The sequence below is a fragment of the Oncorhynchus clarkii genome, chromosome 27 (genome assembly GCF_045791955.1).
Source record: "Oncorhynchus clarkii lewisi isolate Uvic-CL-2024 chromosome 27, UVic_Ocla_1.0, whole genome shotgun sequence".
Taxonomy (NCBI): Eukaryota; Metazoa; Chordata; class Actinopteri; order Salmoniformes; family Salmonidae; genus Oncorhynchus; species Oncorhynchus clarkii.
Window position 1 is genome coordinate 8,270,887 of NC_092173.1, and position 22,217 is coordinate 8,293,103.

General features: G+C 46.2%; 1 protein-coding gene across 2 annotated transcripts in view; it reads right to left on the bottom strand.

Annotated features, from left to right (window-relative positions):
- The window catches only part of LOC139385625 (RNA-binding protein Nova-1-like), a 52,733-nt gene that overhangs the window by 29,085 nt on the left and 1,431 nt on the right, over positions 1-22,217 (bottom strand). Inside the window, exons 2-3 of one of the 2 annotated variants that reach the window (XM_071130844.1) lie at positions 20,856-20,930; positions 11,899-12,042 (exon numbers count right to left, since the gene is read on the bottom strand). In XM_071130844.1, coding sequence (XP_070986945.1) covers positions 11,899-12,042; positions 20,856-20,930 — 219 coding nt within the window. The remainder of the gene's footprint in view (positions 1-11,898; positions 12,043-20,855; positions 20,931-22,217) is intronic. The other variant, XM_071130845.1, reaches the window with a different exon arrangement.

Below are 22,217 nucleotides of genomic sequence, written 5' to 3' on the forward strand. Positions count from 1 at the left end.
CACACACACACAATGAATAATGAGGCAGCTACTCTTGGTTAGTGGGTGATGGAGGAGAGCGAGAGGGTAGGAGGGAGGCAGGGAGGGAGGGAGGGATGAAGGAATGAGGCTAGGGGGGAGAGAAGAGAGGCTCTTGGCTGCCCTCTCTCACTGAACATCACCACTCCAGCCCTCCCTCACTGAACATCAACCCCCCAGCCCTCCCTCACTGAATATCACCACTCCAGCCCACCCTCTCTGAACATCAACCCCCCAGCCCTCCCTCTCTGAACATCAACCCACCAGCCCTCCCTCTCTGAACATCAACCCCCCCAGCCCTCCCTCTCTGAACATCAACCCCCCCCAGCCCTCCCTCTCTGAACATCAACCCCCCAGGCCTCCCTCTCTGAACATCACCCCCACCGGCCCTCCCTCTCTGAACATCAACCCCCCAGCCCTCCCTCTCTGAACATCAACCCCCCAGGCCTCCCTCTCTGAACATCAACCCCCCAGCCCTCCCTCTCTGAACATCACCCCCCCAGCCCTCCCTCTTTGAACATCACCCCCCCAGCCCTCCCTCTTTGAACATCACCCCCCCTGTCCTCAACATCTCACCACAGCTAGGTTTTTATTTATTTTTTATTTAACCTTTATTTAACGAGGCAAGTCAGTTAAGAACAAATTCTTATTTACAATGACGGCCTACACCAGCCAAACCCGGACGACGCTGGGCCAATTGTGCGCCCGCCTGCTTTTCTACTTGGATTCTATTATGTTGAATTGACTATTTGACTCCCACCCGAGCTATCCCTCTAGCGCCCTGTGTGTGTGTGTGTGTGTGTGTGTGTGTGTGTGTGTGTGTGTGTGTGTGTGTGTGTGTGTGTGTGTGTGTGTGTGTGTGTGTGTGTGTGTGAGGAGGACAGGAATGGAGGTCTGAGTTTAGACTGGCAGCAGTGGCCCGGGGCTTTAAGGAGCATTAAGGCTGGCTGTGACCTTCTCTGCAGTGGGACCGGGCTCCAGGGTCAACCAGACCATGGTGGCTCCTGTCGATGGAAAGAGACAAGGGCCTGGTGAAGCCTTCACTCTGGGGATGGGGTGGAGGCAGCTGAAGGCAGTCGATTAGGGCTCTAAGCCTCTAACCCTACCCTCCCACCCCAAATGCTCCCTGTCCTCAACGCTTTTGTGTCATCCCCATTAAGAACTCCCCTTGGCAGTGTTGGGTACCGCACACCTGTCCCCGCTCGCCCCGCGTCCATCAAAGTTGTCAAAACATCCCCCTGGTCTGGTCTGGTCTGGAGGGTGGCCAGATTGTGTCAGCTGGCATCAACCACCCCACCCTACCCTTTGCCCCTCTGACCATCTACTATCCGTGTGTCAGCTGCCTCCCTTCCTACCCACAGTGACTCACCCTCCGTTACCACCCTCCTCCCTCTATCCTCCACCCGGTCGTGTGGCTCCCCTGACGAGCTGCAGGGTTTATTGGGCCGGTCACTCAGCTCTAACCGCTCTAATCCTGCCCCCACCCCCACCTCTTCTTCTCCACCTCTCCTTCTCCACCTCACCTTCTCCAGCCATGATGATGGAGTCCAGTGGGAGCCGCAGATTCGAGCTCTTTTCATTGTTTCCATGGGCACGTGTTGTGAGTAGTGTTGTTCCTTCTAAACTCTTATTCATCTGCACCACAGCGTTTACTCAACAAATGACCTTTTCCATGGAGACAGGGGATGCTTGCCGTTTTACATCATATAAAATCTGTTCCCCATTTTATACAGCTGCAAACTGCAATGAGGCAATGGAGCCTGTGAACGGGCCTCAGCCAAATAACAGAGGCTCTGCAGTCTGCACTCAGCCCTACATGGGCTGCTATTTGAACTGCATTGTTGGTTAAGGGCTTGTAAGTGAGCATTTCACGGTAAGGTCTACTACACCTGTTGTATTTGGCACATGTGACAAATACGATTTGATTTGAATCGCGCAATCCCACAGAAAAACCACATGAAACCCATATGCTTGCCGATGTCGACACATCCTTTATCACAAGTGTTGTTCTACACTGTGTAAGCACTATGAAAGGCAAACTCACCTATATGAATGTGCTCTCGCTCTCTCCTAAACAAACAGAATCTAACACTCACTGGAGTGTTAGTGTCAATATGTCAATATGTTGTGAAATAGCTAAACCACCTCCTGGTACAGGACGGCATGTTTTAGAAAACAGCGAAAGATTTCTCAAGTGGAGACCCAGTCTCTGAGACGACACTAGTAAAGACTCTACAGCTGAATCGGTGGATCAGACGTTTCCTTTCAAATGTGGTTCAGCATGAGAACGCCAAAGGTTTGAGTGTATGGGTCAAGGAGAGTCATTTGGCTTTTCCCAGGAAGCGTGGGTTTGTCAGGGTTAAAATGCTGCCCCCCACCCCCCCACCCCATTCCCCCCATTTTTCTCTCGTTGCCTGTTGGCAGGCGGACTGACGATCCCCTGTCCCCTCGCATCCCGGTTAGAGGTGTAATGCGGTATAGCGCGCGGCTCCAGAAGAAGCCTCTGAAAAGCAGCCTTCTCCTCTCGCACCTGCCAGGAAGAGGAGGCGTAGGGGGGCTGAAGGCTGGGATCGCACGTGCGGCCCATGGGCGACCCTGGCCTGGGCTGCCTCTCATAGGCCTCTCTGTGTTTAGACTAGAGACATAATCAGCAGGACTATAATTATGCAGAGGAGAGGGTCTGACTCAACTAACAAAATGCACGGGACACCATTCCTACTCCATCCATTCCTCTTCTCTCTCCTCCTCTTTCTACAGATATTTTTACTCTTTCTCTCTCTCTCGTCTGATTTATGGGAGCAGTGTCCTCTTTCAGTCTTTTTGGGGGGTGTTTGTGTGGTTCCAACAGCAGGGTGAAAAAATAGCAATTAGCTATCAGCAAAACAACAATTAGCAATGTCTTTAGTGACTAACGGGACCAAGGTTTCACCCGTCTTTACTAATGTAGTGGAGCTGAGGCCGCTGCTCTAGGAGTGACATGAAAAACGCACTGACAGTAAAGCATCCCAATTTAACACTGATGTCATTATCATTCATCAAAACCCTATGGCGTTGGAAGGCTATGATTTCAACTGCCCCAAAATTATTTGTTTTATAAACAGCCTCACCAATTCATGCTGGGCAAACATTAGGTTGATTTACTGTTTCCATATATCTCTGTAATTAAAAAATACATCGTAAATCACCATATACTGTATTTTTGGTTAGCGAGTTAATAAATAAAAACGGTCTCAAATGATCATCTAGAATGTAGACGCCACGCATCATCAGACTCAGGTCAAGGGTTATGAAACCCATCAAGATCTCATCACAAGTCCTGTCAGGGCTCCAGCAGCCATGTGACAATGGGTCCGGCTGTCTCATGACGTGGCTGGACACCAACTGTACTGACCCCAGCCAACACACCCACAGCCCTGCTCCCCTGCCCTGCTCTCCCGCCCTGTTGCCCCCTAATGAGACCCCTCTGCCAGGTCACAGTTAATTAGCGCGCCCCGATCTGCCGCAATTAAAGTGAGAGTGCAGATTGTGTGTTGAAGGGGCAGTTCCAGCTAATGGCTTTGGGGAAATGAACCACAGAGAGGGGGCGAGGATATAGGGGGTTGGGGCGGGGCGGACTTGGGGTGTGAAGGGGGGAGCTTTTCACTGGGGATTAGAGATAATGGAGGGACAGGGGGCGGAGCTAGAGGCAGCTGTGGAACCTGGTCTTTTTTTTTTTAGGGGGGAGATGGGGGTTACCGGGGGTGAGTGGGAGGGGGCACGGGGGGGGGGGGGCTTTGTCCCCATGTAAGAGACTGGGTCTGTAAAGATGGGGGGGAAATCCACTACCGGGGCGGCTCTCTTTTTCAATGAACCTCTTTGTCAGCGCTCACCTTCCATTTTAAAGGGAATGCAAACTACACACAAAGCAGGTCTCCATCAGGCAGTAAAAGTGCAGCACGCTCCTTTAAGACATACACTCTCTTTCCCTCAGACAGTCTCCACCCACGGCAAGGACATTAGGAGATTTAGACCTTTGCTTCTAACCTCGTTCAGCAACGAGGGACGTCTCCACGGCAATCATAAATGCTAAGTGTCATTGTGGTGAATGTGCAATCACAGGAGAGCGTACTCAGGACCCCAACCCTGCTATTGGGTGTCTGCGCGGCAGAGAAACCAGGCAATCCAGTTGGAGCACAGATGGCTCGATTTGCATATAAAGATCTTGTATTTTTCACACGTTCTCCCTTTGAATATTTGTGCTTGAACAGTAGCATAAAGCCAGCGACCATAATCATGATTAAAAGCTCACTATATTTGCTCTATAACTTAATACTTGAAAGTAACAACCACGATAGACCCAACCAACGTAAACGATCAAAACCACAATGTTATCGAATCCAAAAAGGCTTCGAAACAAATCCAGTTCTCTTATCGAGGTAGAACTTCCATACAAGCAAAAGGTCAATCTGATATTGCTGTGTTTTTGCTTCCCATCCTTTCCGCGGGCGCACAGAAACGACTGCAGCGCTGTTCGCTACCCATTGGTTCCCTGAATCTGTGGCCCCCTCGATCTGAGTCGAACACGGAGAGCCGCTGATGAGCTGCGCAGCCGCAGTCCCACGTCACTCTCCTCTCCTCTAGCAGAGACACAAGGCCCGAAGTGACAGACATCTTCCTCTTCCTGCTACACCTGCTGAGGCGAGGAGAGGAGAGGAGAGGAGGGGGGAGGGAGGAAGGGAGAGGAGAGGGCGCCGTTGCTTGGGGAGCTGTCACTTTGATTCCGATCACCAAGGCAACAGGGTGTGCAGTGCAGTCCCACAAAACCCTGCTTTGTTTTGGGAGGCAGGGTGGAATACGTGTGTTGTCTCCTGCTTTGTACCTCGAGAACACCGTACACACGTATACACACACAAGCATGCATGTGCACCAGTGGAGGCTGCTGAGGGGAGGACGGCTCATAATAATGGCTGGAAAGGAGCAAATGGAATGGCATCCAACACCTGGAAACCATGTATTTGATACCATTCCACAGATTCTGCTGCAGCCATTACCATGAGCCCGTCCTCCCGAATGAAGGTGCCACCAACCTCCTGTGATGCGAACACAGGAAGTCTCTCTCTCTCAGCTCTCTAACATCCCACAATGCAGCTCAATTCAGATGACAAAACAAGTCAATTGTGGTGGTGATTCAGACGTCTCAGTGGGTGGGGCTGAGCTTTGTGACAACATGTTTCAGGAGAGAACACGTCAACTATTTTCTCTAACTCGACTCTGTTGTTGAAGCCAGAACGTCTGTTGTCTCCTACACTGTCACTCATGGCGTGTTCCACAGTAACGTTTTTTTCACCCCTCTTTTTGTCTGAAGAGGCTGGCCTTGTTGCTTAGCCAAGCAAGCCTAAATAAAGACCACGCATTTTTGTGATGAGCTCGCAGGAAATATGCAGCTGATGACAAGACGTGAAGAGAGAGTCAGGCAGTTTGATAGCCATCAACTATATTCTGCTGGCTTCAGCAGGGTGGTACACAACAACAAGATATATTGTGATGATATCAAATCATACTCATGGCATTGACAAGACATGGAGAGTGAGTTGCATTATTTCATTAACTGCTAGGATAGTACAATGAGCTAGAAAGCCTGGGTTTGTATCTCCTTAGACAGCATATTTCAGTGGAGGCTGGTGGGAGGAGCTATAGGAGGCCAGGCTCTTTGTTATGGCTGGAATGGAGTCAATGGAACGGAGTCAAATGTGGTTTTCATACGTTTTGATCTGTTTCATACCACTCCATTTATTCCATTCCAGCCATTACAATGATCCCATCCTCCTATAGCTCCTCCCACCAGCCTCCACTGGTAGAATTACTGTAGCTATCAAACTTATACAACACACCCAAACATGTGGTCAAGCTAGCAACCAAACAAATGCATAACATGCTAAAACGGATCAAACTATAGGCCAGTGCCTGCACACACACACCACACACAGTGTGACATGAACCTCTTGAGGCAGATGGGAGACCAACTCGCTTCCCCCTTCCCCCACCCTTGAGGGGCTGAGCGGTCACAATGGCAAAGACTCTATTGTCATTAAGAGTGGCCCACCACTCTCTATTGTCGCTGACAGTTTGGGGCCATCATTGACCATTCAAACCACTGGATATTGCTTTCCTTCATCACTCTCCCATTCTCTCTGTTCCCCCAATCTGTCAAATACACATTCCCACCTCTAATTAAGGCACAACTCTCTCCTTCCACAGTCACCTCATCCATTCACACAGCTACTCTCTCAGAAACCTCATCCATTCATACAGCTACTCTCTCAGAAACCTCATCCCTTCACACAGCTACTCTCTCAGAAACCTCATCCATTCATACAGCTACTCTCTCAGAAACCTCATCCATTCATACAGCTACTCTCTCAGAAATCTCATCCCTTCACACAGCTACTCTCTCAGAAGCCTCATCCATTCATACAGCTACTCTCTCAGAAACCTCATCCCTTCACACAGCTACTCTCTCAGAAGCCTCATCCATTCATACAGCTACTCTCTCAGAAACAGAAGACCAGTAGCCATAATCTCTTTACTTGTGCCTTCAACCATTGAAATTAATATGCCTGCATCAACCCCCTCTAACAAACAGGCTCTAGCATTGATTAGTCCTATGTAGGTCTGGGCCTCTTTAGGTCAGGCAGTAGCAGTTGTTGTATAGTCCCAGAGAGGAGACAGCACAGCTGGGGCAGAGCTTTGTCATGCCAGCACAAAGGAAGGATTGAGGTGGGCTATTTTCGACTCCCTTCGTACATAATCAGCCTGTAACAAAAGCCCCCGTCCCTCTCTGTCAGCCAGCCCGTCTACAGCCAATCACAGGACAGCTCTGGCCTGTCTGCTGTGCCGGCAACCACAGAGGTGTATTCTGATTGGTTGCCAGGTCTGATGATGTTGTGATTGGCAGGTGCCCTGTGGCGTGAGATTCACTGGGTCAGATTTCCCCTATTTAGACACAGAAGAGGAACCTGTTCAAAGATTCTTAAAAGAAAGTAAGATAATGACTGGATTCACTGTCCCATGCATTCTTTTACTGGGGAGAATATTGTTGCAGGACTTTTTTTAAACCATGTTTCATGACATACAATTTCAGATGGAGATAATGCACCCGTTTGGTTTTTATTCAAGCATTTTTAAGAAAACATTGCTATTTTTTTACTCTATGGTGTGAGTTATCAGACTGACTGGCTGTGGTGCTGCAGGGGGAGTCTGGGGGGGATATGAGTAACCGTGTGATAAAACTCAGCGGGTGGAAAAAGATTACTGCCTCTCTTCCCTTAACCTTTCCCTGCACACTTAGCCACAGTTCTCATTTCCAGAAGTAAACACAGACTTAGGCCTGTTAGATCAATGGAGGTTATGCAGGGAATGGATTATCGGGGGTTGTTTGATAGTGAGAGTGTAGGGGGTTGATGACAATCATATTTCACCATGCAGGCGGGCAGGATGCTCCCACTCCCGGCACAATTGATCTGTGGGATATGTTGATGGAGGCCGGTCCCAGTGAGCTCTTTTATTATATCTGATTAAAAAGCTAGAGCACATGGAACCGGCGAAGGTACACCACCTCAGAGACTGAAGACAGCAGGGAGAGAGAGTGAGAGAGAGAGAGAGAGAGAGAGAGTGAGTGAGTGAGTGAGTGAGTGAGTGAGTGAGAGAGAGAGAAATGCAAAATGGGATCGGAGGGAAGAGGAGAGGAATGCATCTGGGTATATACGTCTGCAGGTAGCTACAATGTCCTGCACTCTGCTATGGATGTGGCTCTTAGATTGATTAGCCATGCCTTTCCTAGCTGGGCAGGGTGATTGATGTGGCCTGATGCAGGCAGTGGCAGAGGTGAGTGAAGCCTCTGGGTTAGTTACACAAGGCAGCTGGGTGATGGAGTGGACCTGGAAGCGAACAGAATGTCCAGCAGACTATCTCGCCAAACTGACTACATCACAAACATAGCTGTCATATACAGTCAAGCAAGGTCACCTTGATAATGCCAGAAAACCATTCAAATCAAAACAATAACCCGGTGAAGATAATGTGGATGATGAGGCTGATAAGTAGTAGTTTAGTCCTCGTCATTCTAATCCTCCCTGTGCTCCTGTGTGTGCTGCCTGCCTGTGACGTGACAGCCCCATGGTGGCATGGTAGAGCGTGCAGTGATCGCTCAGGCACTGACTGGCACCGAGGAATTATTCAGCCAGTGGGCCGTTTGTTGGCGTTCACGGTGACGTCACACATGATGGAAAACAAAACAAAGCCAGTGGGATTAAGGGGACCTCCTCTGCCCCCACGGTGACGCTGGGCACCCTGTCACCAGCCTGTGATCCCTCACTGGGACTACTGCGACTGCTGCTGTTACTACTGGCGACACTGTCACTACTGCTGCTCAACAAAGACCCTCCACATACTAGGCTGACATGCACACAGGCACTGAATACAACTACGTAGCATTGACTCAGCATCAGCCAAGCGCTGTGGAGTTCATGATATTGTATTAAAATGAAGATGGAGTGTATTGTTATTAAAATGAGAATGGTTGCTTTTAAAGCTGCACCAGTAGAGGCAGAGGAGGGGAGAACGGCTCATAATAATGGCTGGAACGGCGCATATGGAATGGCATCAAACCATGTATTTGATACCATTCCACCTATTCCGCTCCAGCCATTACCACGAGCCCGTCCTCCCCAATTAAGGTGCCACCAACCTCTTGTGAGCTGTACATGTATGCCAATGGCATAATATTGGCAGTGGTGGATATGGGAGAATTTTCTATGTTTTCTAAAGGTAATCAATGACAGAAATCATTGACAGTTCAAGGCAAAACTATCTCAACCCAATGAAACTGGCCTGTCTCTAGGTGTGAGTTCACAGAGTTTAACATCAAAATACAGTCAAAATAGTGGTATCCTTCCACCATTAGCCTTAAAATGTCCCTTCCCATATCTAACTACTCCCCTGAACAGCATCCCTTCCTAGAATAAAACTACAGCCTGGAATGGCTGACCAGAAGTGAAAAGAGAGGGCAATCTAGAGAATGAAAACACAACTTCATATCAACAGTGAAGCTCTCAGTTAAGCGGCATGGCACATCAAACTATGCATTCATCCCAATATTTCTGACATTCAGTCAGAATCAACATCAACAATTGTATTTAGATTACATACTGAATTAACTGAATAACGGAATTAAACCACAGACAGTAATAATGATTCATCTAGAAAATAGACCGTAAATGAAAACAAACACAAAACTCATTTCACCCAAACGAGTTGGATATGCAATATTGCGGGTTTTCATCCCTCAGTCAAAAAGCTTAGAGCCTAAGCGGCTTAGGAGGGCGAAATCAGTAATGTTGATAATGCCTGAGGGGGGGGGGGCAGTGGGAAGGGCTGTGGGGTTGGGCAAGGTATTAAATACTGAAAACCGAAATCATGGCAGAGGATTAAGACAAAGCTTCAATATGGTGCCTCGCTCCAGCGATAGGGAGGGACAGAGAAGCTGGAGGGAAAGATCAGTGAGTGGTTGGTCAGGATACGCTAAACGTGGAGGGAGTCAACATTGAGGAACAAACAACAAGACAGACGGACGGACGGGGACGGGGACGGGGGGGGGGGGACTGTCGCTCACTTCAAGGGAGAGTTCTTTATTCTTCCACCATCGTCACCTTTGAACCCCATTAAAACGACCCCGTGGTGACTTCATACCGGGAGGGCATCCTAAGGGATGGGTGTCATAGGTGGACAACGACAAACGATTTGTAGGTGGTAGCCTGTAGGTGGGTTCATAGGTCAAAAACATGTAAAGGCTGTGGTCTTTATGAACCATTTTACTGTAATGTATGTATCTCCCAAATTTGCAGCAGGTCCTCAATTTAAAGGAGGGAAGGAGACACCACCTCCATTCTCTTGACCTACTTAGGGTCTCTGGAGACAGTTAACAGCTTCCAGCGACTGGAGAGGTGACCCAGAACAAATAAGCTCATCACCTGGATGATGATTGGACTGGAAAACACCTTCTTGTATTCCAGCTAACATATGAAAGTGAACGAGCATATAGCACCTTGGGGCTCTTTGCCATTTAATTGTTTTTTTTATTTAATTTGAATTGAACCTGTATTTAACTAGGCAAGTCAGTTAAGAACAAATTCTTATTTACAATGACAGCCAAACCCAGACAATGCTGAGCCAATTGTGCGCCACCCCATGGGACTCCAATCACGGCCAGCTGTGATACAGCCTGGAATCGAACCAGGGTGTTTGTAGTGAAGCCTCAAGCACTGAGATGCAGTGCCTTATACCGCTGCGCCACTCAGGAGCCTATCTGAAGGCATGAAATGAGAAATGTTGACATTGACTTTCTTAATCAGTTTCCAGCATTTCTCAAATGTCAATATCACATACAGCATGAGTGGGAAAAGCCTGACTAACCTGTACCCCGCACATAACCTGTACTAACCTGTACACCCCCTTTAAAGAGCCTCGACCCTGTGTCCACGCAAGGTCGCAGTAAAATATGCTCTCTACTTTCCAGTAAACATTGCAGCGGCCTATATTTGGAAGGGGCTGTGTCTAATAAATCTAAATGTTGCCTGTCTCGGCCCAATACTGCTGTGGCCAACTAATTGGTTGGGAATGAAATGCTGGTGAGGCACTATCCCAGGGTGAATTGAGGGAGCACGTCTTGTGCGGTGGGACAGAGTCTCAAGCGCTACACGGCCATTTGCTTCCGACTTGATTCAACTTTTTTCATCATTCCCCACGGCACCCACTACGCCCAGCGCCTCCCTCCGTGCCCCCCTCCCAGACGGGACATTGCAGCAGGTGGACCTTTTGATTTGTCACCCAGGAAGAGCCGCCCGGTGCTCATTTGCATACAGATGCCTCCTTCAGTGCAGAGGAAGGACCCCCCCCCCCCCCCCCCCCCCCCCCCCCCCCACACACACACACACACACCCGCACTCCTCCCATCCCCCCCTCCCCGCACTCCTCCAAGACGACAGAAAGGGGCCCTTACAGCCATCTCTTTCTTTAGCCCCCTTTCACTCTCTTCCTCCCTCTTTCTGTGGTCCTTTTCACTCTCTATCTCAACGAGGCCGTTCTCAACATAAGATCGCTAGTTACTGCCAATTGCAATAAGGGAGGAGTGTTGGGGGGTGGTGGGGGTCTCACATCTTGCATCTGCTCTAGCTGGCTGGAGTATGGGGTCTTGAGTCCCAGGGAGAGGAGATACAATAGAGATGGCCTGTTCTGTTGACAGGGCTGGCAGTAGAAGGATGTACAGGGAATTAGAATGCTCTTCTAACAAGGAGCCCAACATCTGAAACTGATTCTATCTTCTCCCATTTCACATGTCCAGACAAGAATCCCATTGAGTGCGATAGAGATATAACATGTACAGTGATTGGTTTGTCTCATAATTTCAATGTATCCCTTCAATGATGTTCAGAGCAAATTCTCATCGAGCACACAAGCTGCTTCACTGACAGCCTGGGCACTTAGCTGAGGCGCATCTCATGTGTCTAGCTGTGCAAAATGTAACGTCATGAGGGAATTAAGAGTTTAGGCAAATACAATTTCACCTTTAATTAACCCTAATCCTGTATCAGTGGTGAACTTGACTCTGTGTTCGCTCCACGGCTGCATGAAACCTGAGCCCCGACAGAGGCCATGTCTGTTACCCAGTGGAATCAGGTTTCAGACACAACACGTCTGGGAAAAGGGAAGCCTCTTTGAGAGGCAGAGGTCAGAAAATAAATTCATATAGGACACTCCGGAAATAAGCTTATTTACTGTATATCGAAAGATCTCTAAAATACAGCGTCATTGATTGAAATATAGCACTGGTCAATGAGCACTCACCAGGGTAGAAGTCTTTGGATTTGGACAGCTTGATGGTGGCGCCGGTCTCTTTCTGCAGCTGGACGATTGTCTGTCCGCCCTTGCCGATGATGGAGCCGGCCGCATAGCTGGGGATCAGAACCTTCAGGAAGTACTCACCTTCCTCTGCAGGCAGGAAACAGAAAAGGAAGTAAGAATATACTACACTCAGGTGATCCATTTACCTGTAGTAAAATCATACAGCCACTATCATCCATCTCTGTTTTGCACCCTCTTTCTCCCCCAACAACTATCCTCTTTCTATGCATTTACAGCTGTAAACCCCCCCCCCCCAATTTCCGTGGTATCCAATTGGTAGTAGTTACAGTCTTGTCTCATTGCTACAACTCCCGTATGGACTCGGGAGAGGCGAAGGTCAAGAGCCATGCGTCCCCCGAAACACAACCCAACCTAGCCGCACTGCTTCTTGACACAACACAAATCCAACCCGGAAGCACCAATGTGTTGGAGGAAACACCGTACACCTAGGAGTCGCCCGCCACAGGAGTCGCTAGTCCCTGCCAGCCAAACTCTCCCTAACCCGGACGACGCTGGGCCAACTGTGCGTCGCCCCATGGACCTACTGGTCGCGGCCGGCTGCGACAGAGCCTGGGCTCGAACCCAGAATCTCTGGCGGCACATCTAGCACTGCGATGCGTTTCACAGAAGAACCTACTCTTTGTCATCATCTTGGCAGACCGTTATTAATAAAGGGATGGGATTTGTTAAATCTAATTGGATAGATGTAATGCTTTTGGAAACACAGTCACACATTGCATAACCATATTCCCTTATATACACCATCTACTGCTACACATTCTGGTTTCCATAAATGTCCCTTACACTTTGGCCAGTTTCGAAACTACTGTATACATTAACAGAGAAAACTTTGACATCGCTCTCAGCCCACCCTTCTTGGATATAGGACAAAACATGAAGGCACACAGGCCTAGGAACACAACTGAAACATCAAAGACATGAAGGCATTGCTTCAAAGCGGGCAGATGGGGGTTTAGCAGCATAGAGGAAACAACCCCCCCCGGAACAAAAGTACCTTTGTTTTGTAGGGCGATAGCTACCTGCCTCCTGAAGCGTCCACATGCTTCCCATCCAAAACATTTCAGAACAGTTCCTACATATATTATAACAACATTCTGTGACATTTTTGTTCATTTGGGACAGTTTTTTTTTTTTTGCTGTTCGTTCACACAACATTCTTTCTCGAGGCAAGCCGAAGTTCAAAAGCCGAAGTCTACGTCCCTTCGTCGGTGATTGGTCACCAGTAGGGATTCTTCATTTAAGTGTTTGTTGCCATTCAACGATAGACGACTCGTTTTCATGCACATTTGTTCACTGGAGAAATACTGCACCAAACATCCTAGTTAGATGTAAAATTGTGCAACTAAGATATCCTTGGCAAAAACATCCAAATGAATGACAGATTTCTTGAATTCTGACTATTTTGAGGAAGTGTTTTACTGGCTATGGCATCTCAAGATAGACAAACAGTTTTTTCTAGTTTTTCAAGCAAAGGTCTTTTCAAGCGGTCGAGCACACTTGCATACCTAGGCGCCAGCTGAACTGAAGCATGTGGAAGCCTTAAGCCAGCTACCGGCTGTAGCCTATTCCCTGACAGGGACTTTAAGGTCTACAGCTTCTTCCCTGACAGGGACTTTAAGGTCTACAGCCTCTTCCCTGACAGGGACTTTAAGGTCTACAGCCTCTTCCCTGACAGGGACTTTAAGGTCTATAGCCTCTTCCCTGACAGAGACTTTAAGGTCTATAACCTCTTCCCTGACAGGAACTTTAAGGTATATAGCCTCTTCCCTGACAGGGACTTTAAGGCCCATTGCCTTTTCCCTGACAGGGACTTTAAGTTCTATAGCCTCTTCCATGACTGAGACTTTAACCCTCAAACTACCGACTGGGGACATTCTGACCCCATAGGCATACTTTTGATCATAGCCCTAAGGTGGTTTTATTAAATTCTTCCATTTTTTTTATGACTTTGTCAGTCCACTTTTTCTTAATAAATCGAAATAATTGTTTGGATTTTCTTTTTTACATTCAAGTCCTTTGGGGTCATTCTGACTCCCAGCCAAATACACATCAAAAATGGTATATATAGGACCTTCATTTGAATCTAGGTTTCTCTGGGGACATAATTACATCCATGCCACCAGAGAGTTTAGGGGGACCTGTATCAGATAGACGGATCACCTGCAAAGATATAGCTCCCCATGTACTCACCTAAAATTAGACTTTTCTGTACCACGTATCGTATGACCGTGTACAAAACCACCTTATTTTTGTGAATATAAAAATCTGCCATAGCTATACCAAGTCTGCCAATGGTCTAAATACTTGATAGAACTGCAATACAGAACTCAGATATGTTCTGAATCTCTGTGTATTCTCCGAAAAGTCATTATTCTAGGGCAGGGCCCTCCAACCCTGTTCCTGGAGAGTTACCGTCCTGTAGGTTTTTTCAACACAAATGTAGCACACCTGATTCTAATAACGAGCTAGTCGATAAGATGAATCGGGTTAGTTACAACTGGGATTGGAATGAAAACCTCCAGGAGGGTAGCTCTCCAGGAACAGGGTTGGAGATCCCTGTTCTCGGGAAAATCAAAAAAACAATTGATTTGAATCCAGGTTTCTCCAGAGACATAATATTAAGCTGAGCAGCTCAAGTCCCTGGTTCACCTGGAGAAGATTGACCCCAAGAGAAACATGTAAGAAGGGGTGTGTTATATCGAGCCTCTGTTGGCTGTCATGGACAAAGTGGTTGTTTTATTTAGGTGGAGTGGGACCTGTTGGAGTGATCTTGACCTGAGATATGGATATCGAGCATCTTATGTACTTGCCTATGCTTATAACTGGTTATAACTGGTTATAACTAGGTATGACAGTGTACAAAATCAAAATGACCTAAGATACATGCTTAGTCGCAGTCAAAATAGCTCATAAAAGTATGTCAGTGGTATGAATGCTTGGTAGAATTGTAACACAGAAACCAGTTAGCTTCCCCTCTGAATGTATACATAGGGAAAGGGGATACCTAGTCAGTTGTACAACTGAATGCATCTTCCACATTTAAACCAGCCCCTCTGAATCAGAGCAGTGCGGAGGGCTGCCTTAATCGACATCCATGTCTTCGGGGCCCAAAGAACAGTGGGTTAACTGCCTTGCTCCGGGGCAAAACGATATATTTTTACCTTGTCAGCTCGGGGATTCGATCCAGCAACCTTTTGGTTACTGGCCCAACGCTCCTACCAGCCAGGTTACCTGCCAAGTGTAGCCTGGCGGTGCTGATTTGTATATACTTTTGTATTGGTGTGTACTCTCCGAAAAATAGTTATTCTACAGAAAATGTTATATAAATAGCAGAATTCCTTTAATATGCTCCAATATTCTATATGTGCAACTTGTTATGGTATTTTGGTTGCTATAACATTTGTTTTGAAGTGACTTGGGTATTTGGGTATGCTTTTTTTTAAGCATCCTGCCATAGACCCTACCACTCCCATTGTTTCACTAGCAGTGATGCTAATGCTGGCTGTGGGGTAAGTAAATAAAGCAAACTAAGCCATATGTCTCTCAGGAACAATGAGTGAATTCCTTTTTGTCCCAAAAATGTGCCCCTTTCAATAACAGACATTTTTACCACAAATATGACACAATTACTATTTACATAACTGAATGATATTACAATCAAATTATGATAAATCAGCTTTTTAGTGTTAATGTGGATGTGTACAAGGGATTTTTTTCTTATTTTCGTTTTACAGAATATGCTAATTAACCGTAGCTAAAACCGTAGCTAAAATAACAGTCTGTTTATATTTGATTTTTTATTATCTGATAACATTATTTACATGTCTAATGATGTTTTGAAAATAATTTTGCTGGCCCAAGATGGTAAATCACGTATGTAAAATATGTTGGTAGTTTAAGGGTTAAGGTGACAATGTATCCCAGTGTCTCAACCAATCGCCTGAGTCCTCTCCTCCTCTCCTAATATTCCACCACAATTAATCCAGGTTGCCTCCCCCAAGGTGGCAGATATAAATAGGATTATTATTAAGAGAGCATGGTTTTGTGTCACTTCACGACACACATGCACTGTTGATGGAACAAGGCACAATACCTGTTCTATACTAATGCAACAGCAATCAATTCACTGTGCAAGATGTGGAGAGGGGGGGGGGGGGGGGTCATGAGTTACGACACTGATTATAATGATGGCTACCCTCACACTTTGACTTGAGATGCAATAAAATAGCGACACCTCTTGCATGTGTATTGATGACTTCCTAGCATGTATTCAGGAGTGTCTCGTATTTCTAACCAAGAACACTGAGTACCTCGGTGATGGTGAGAGGGGTGCAGGCAGGCAGACAGAATTAGGTTTTGGTCTAGCCAGGGGAATCATCAGCTAATTGAGAGAGTTCATTATCTTTCATCGAAACACTCACTGGTCCTGCTATAATCTCATTAATCGATGCACCCCCACTTGTTGTGTTTTGTGTGTGTGTGTGTGTGTGTGTGTGTGTGTGCATGCGTGCATGCAGAGAGTCTGTGTTTGTTAGAAATAGTGTTTTCTAAGCACGGCTTTTCTCCTCGGCATGTCCCAAATCATAAAACTGCACCATTGGCACCGTCTGGGACCTGGCCTGTTGAACTAACCCAAGGGCGATGGAGAGAGAGCACTTTACACGAGGAGGAAATACGATACTTTCCCTTCTAACTGTGAGTAAGGTCATAGGCATGAAATCCTACATAGAGCTGGGACGGACCGTTGTGTTTTAAAGCAGGTTATAGAATTGTTTTCTCCCGCACAGCACTGCCTGACAGTGAGCCTGCCTACGCTGAGTATAAGAAGCAGCAGAACTGCCTGTGTTCTGCAATGACCCAGATTCCAAATAAAGCCAAGACTGACCTCATTTTGATTGGGGTAGATCTACTTTTAACCAGCCTCAATTGATAAGTAATATCAAACACAAACGGGTTCTGCTGCTGCACATGGACCCTGGTACGCACTACACAACACGCGTATACACACACAAATACAACAAATACACAGACAGACAGGTGGACATACATACATACTGTATATCCATAGAAACATCTCATAAACAGTAAACACACACCTTTCATACACAGTGGGACATTTTTTTTATACATTCAATTATGTTCCAATTGTCTCTGTTTAAGATACTTGTTTTATACAGATCTGACTGTATCATGGCGAGTCCCAGTCCCTGAGATGATAATCCTGAATGCAGCCCTTACTAATCAAGCACGATGACTGTGCACAGTTGCTCGGCTACTCCTGTCTAGACAATCAGCACGCATTCTACATCGATCTCTGATAGGGAACATAAAACCACTCACTCTAACCCGGTCAGATTTAGTTCCTCGACGGTGTCACCAAGGAAGGCTAGGGCAGAACACCCTTAGATTGAATTAGTACGTCTGGTGAGAAGAGGCTTTCGGCTGAACAGTTGGTTTTAAATATTTAGCTGATACGTCCCAGTGAGGACTGTGGATGGATTGATATAAATGAGCATGGACCTGACAGAGATGTGATCCGCCCCGAGCAGATGTTAGACATCAGGATTGTAGTTCCTGGTCTTTGCTTTCTTTCCTCTTACACAACACAGACAGGATCCCAGCAGTTCAAGTTTCTGGAGGAACACAGCCATTTCCTCTTACTTGTCAGTGCATAAGACTTGAAGGTATACTTCAGTATTTTGGCAACGAGGCCCTTTATCTACTTCCCCAGAAGGGGGGACATTTTTATGTCTACGCGCGCAGTTTTACGAAAGTTGCTAACTAGTGCTAGCGCAATTGCTAACTAGCGTTAGTGTAATGAATGGAAGTCTATAGGTATCTGCTAGCACGCTAGTTAGCATTGGCTTGCGAATCACTAACTTCCTGAATTGCGCAGCAGTCTAAGGCACAGCATCTCAGTGCTAGACGCATCACTACAGACCCTGGTTTGATTCCAGGCTGTATCACAACCAGGCCGTGATTGGGAGTCCCATAGTGTGGCGCACAATTGGTCCAGCGTCATCCCAGGTTAGGGTTTGGCCGGGGTAGGCCGTCATTGTAAATAAGAAATTGTTCTTAACTGCCCAGTTAAATAAAGGTAAAATAAAAAAACATTTTGCTTCCAACTCACCACTCCCTATGTGTTCTACTGGGAAAACAACAAAGTGAGCCAGCTAGGTCAGAATACATCCAACATGTCTTACTCCTACTATGCTTGGCGTTGGATCAGTGTCATTTGTTCAAGAGTGTGCGTGTCATTATGTGTGTATGTAAGGGGTAGCTACAATAAATAATGAATAGGCATCTGACATAATAAACTAGTTGGTAAACACAGCAATCTGTTGCTAGGGGCTCCCAGGAGTCCTGGAGCCCAGAATAGGCTCCATCAGCCTGGACGGTTCAAATCTGGGGATCTGGTGTCGGGGGCTGGGTGGGCCTCTGGGCTAGGCTAAAGCATTGGGGTGTTATAAAAATCCAGTTCACTTAAGCTGGGTGAGTTTGTGTGGGGGAGCGGAGCTTAGTCTCACCCTCCACTCCTTTTGTTCAAGTTAAATCTCCACACCAGTTAGTGGACAACCACCTGTCTTGGTTGTATATGGGGTTACTCTGAGTCATGAAACCTAGAACATGAATAAGACAAAATAAAATGTATTTCACATCTGTAGCCATTCTGTTGTCGCGGGGTGTTTTCAAGGTCACCGGTGAATCTGTATGAACTTCTTGGTGGCTGTCCTCTGTTCCTTATGTAGCCAGATGCATAATGTGTTTCGGTTGGGTCTAACCAGTGTATAGTCTTTTCAAAATGTCTCCCCTTCTAGTGTCCACATTTGAGCCTTTCCGGACACGGCTATCTGAACTATGCTAATGCCCATGCTGAGCGGCACTCCATCTCCAGTGTATTTGAGTGTGTGAAAGGCGCCATGCATTGTTCGTCAAGCACGGCTGTTTCGAGAGGGGGCTAGATCTTCCCCTCTGCATCGCTCTTTTCATCGCTCTCATCCATATTCATTGTGAGGTCTTTCCTCCACTCGGCAGCGGGCTGGAGGAGACAGGCGACTTCAGTGTCCAATTGTAAGCCACCATTTCGAGAGCATCACCCGAAACCCCGCCCTATACAATGGGATTTTTTTTATTTTGTTTGACGCAGTGCTTTAAAAAAAGAACAGATGATGAAGAAGAAGAAGCAGCGCCCCCTGCATGTTCATGGTAATGGATGGGGATCGATGGGCAGACACGGCTGCATGTGGTTGCTGGGGGTAGGTAGTGAATGGCAGCTGGTGATTGATGAGGTGGGTGGGTAGGTGGAGAAGAGGGAGCAGTCGTGATGGTCTGAAGGAGAACCATGATTAGCATGGATGGAGAGAAAGAGAGCGCCGTGCTGCCTAGAAACGCTCAGTTGAAAAACAGCCATGCCGCAGAGAAGTGGGAGGACACGCAGTGTTTTGGCTACAACAGCCCGAGCTGACACACACTGGGTGGCTATGAGATTGGCAGGCGATAGGCCGGGACAACACTTATATTTGCCCTTTGTTCATCGTGCTCCTTCACCATCATTGACAAATCAATATCCAAATGTTTATGCAAAGCCTTTATAAAAACCAGCTCTGCTATCTTTTGGGCTTTTTCACTCTGTGAAAGTGTGACGCATTCTCCTCAGCACCAATGGATAGATCCGGGGGAAGGTAAGTCAGCTCAGCTCCGGAGGGGAAAGCAACACAAAACACGAGCGATGCGATCGCTAACATCAAAGGCCCTGTCCTATAGACCGATGGCTCAGTGCTCTGTATGGTATCTGCCAGACGGGGGTGGGTTGGAGAATAACTACTCGTCTGGGTCCTCATCGCCCCCCCCCCCCCTCTGTTCACCCTCCACAGACGTATTCACAGTCTCCTCACGTCATTTGGCAAGGGCATTAGAAGGCCTCCTCACCACTGTCCACTGAAGCCACTTTGGTGCCAGTCCATCCATTAACGAAATGACTTCAACATATCTTATTATAGTGGACAGAATATTTTTATTTATAAGAGGGGAGTTGGGCTGAAGACCTATCTGAATATGCGTCCCATGGGTATGCAGTGGGAGCAAGTCAAGCATGTGGATGGTAAAAAAATCAAACCAAGGGAGTCAGTGATCCCCCCCCCCCCCTGATATGAATGTCACCTTATGTAACATATAATCATGATTTAGTGCCTCTCTCTCTCTCTGCCCTCTCATCCCATCTCTTCTGCAGTATGACCGAGACCGAGATGAACAATCAGAAGAGTAGACAATATTTAGAGAACACAACATCCATTGAGGTTTAAATATGTCTAATCCACGTTATCATCATTCCCAATCAATCCCCCCTTTAACAATGTCATGCAAAAGGAATGAAGATGATCGTGTCAATTACGAAATGATCAACAACCAATTTCATATACACAACATATCCAATAGATGTGCAAATATTACAAATGTGATAACCTTTTCAATTCCACAAATGTGAATAGCATGGCAAAATAAGCATGGCAGTTTAACATGAAAATGGATGCTATGGATTTACGTATATAAAACGTAAACATATGCCTACATTTTCTGCAGATGATATGCTTATAATCAAAGCTTCCATGATAGTCCATATACATAAGATGCTTATGAATTGAGATACATGTAATCAGTTTAGCTCAATTAAAGATGTAGGCCAAATATATTAAATCAGATTTAGAGGTTTTCCAGAAATAGTTTCAGAAAAGATTGGGTTATTTTAGTCTGCAGACTATTTTTGGCCTTTCTTTAGGAACTATTCATATCACTGTCAAACTGCTATAACAATATTGTAATTTAGTAAGCGAATAGCAAAAGAAATTAGAATAATAACAAAATCAAAGTGTCTCTCTTACCATGTGCCTCAGAGTGTGATTCCTGGTGAGGGAATACAATGCCTTCAGTTTCAAAAAGGGGCTGCAGGAAGGCCACTATACAGGAAGAGGAAGCACATTGTGTGTGTGTGGCAAAACTAATGTTATCACACATAATTATGAGGTACTGTGCTCCCCTGTAACTTACATCAATGTCCTGAAGTCGACAACTGGTTCTGTTTAACCACAAACAACCTGCACATGAGGCCTGTTGATTTAGGTATTGGGCTCCAATATGGACAGGCCTCTAGCTAGCCTACGTACAGTGTAAATGGTTGTTCTGCTATTGACACATTTAATTGCTCGTGAGTATTGTGATGACGGGGGTGTCGTTTAGAATGGCCTCAGTGGATTTTTAGTGAACAAGTTCTGAATGTTTGTGTGCAATGCAAATATTAAAACATCAAGCTATTGAAGGGGTTGCTGCTACAATGCTTTACAACTTGATGGCAGTCATCATGTCTGAGCATTTATGTGTTCTTATAAAGCGTGTATCTTTCCGGGACCTTGCTCTTTAAATCACTTCTGAGGAAGTCATTCCAATTTTTAAACAAAAACAAACTGCCATTTTACTACGGTACAATCTCATTGAGTAGACGACGCATGTGTGTAAGTGTTTTGACTGGGCGTCTGACTACAATACTCCATGGGAAAGTTGTGGTAGTTACTGCACTCTAGCTGTTCTCATAATCACAGACATTTCATTTGGTCAAATGGATGAGATGTGTGTGTAGGTAATGTCTCCCAAGAGTGCTGCATGTTTTTTTTTTTTAGATATGTGCAGCTGAGTATCGATTCCTTTTAACAAAGCTGTCTCACTTCATTTCTTTGGCAGCGTTTGATCATCGTAATGCATTGTGGGAAATTACTTTTTGGGTCACTATATAGCTATTTCTGGTTGTAAACAATATCATGATATTGTTATGTGTGTGGTAGGTAGGCGCACCACACTAAAATTAATATTCTACAATAGATTTTGTTTACCTTCAAAAATGTTTTGTAAGCCTATCAAAAGTCCACGAAGTCAGGATAAGTCAATATTAATGGTATAGTAATAATGACTAGAAGGTTGGAAATGCTTGGCGCTTAACAGCAATGTAAACAAAAACCAAATGCTGATTACCTACGGTGAGATCCATGTTTGATCCAACCAGTGAATAGAATCATGATTAGAATGTATTCATTGCCAATGTAGCCTTTCTTTAATGAGAGGTGCAGTATTTGGACTGCTACAATGATAATGATGAAGTATAAGCAGTGACTGCATAATAGCGGATGACAATGTTGCACTGAAATGGCGACATATACTGTAGACTCCTGTATTTGGGCTTATTACTAACGGTG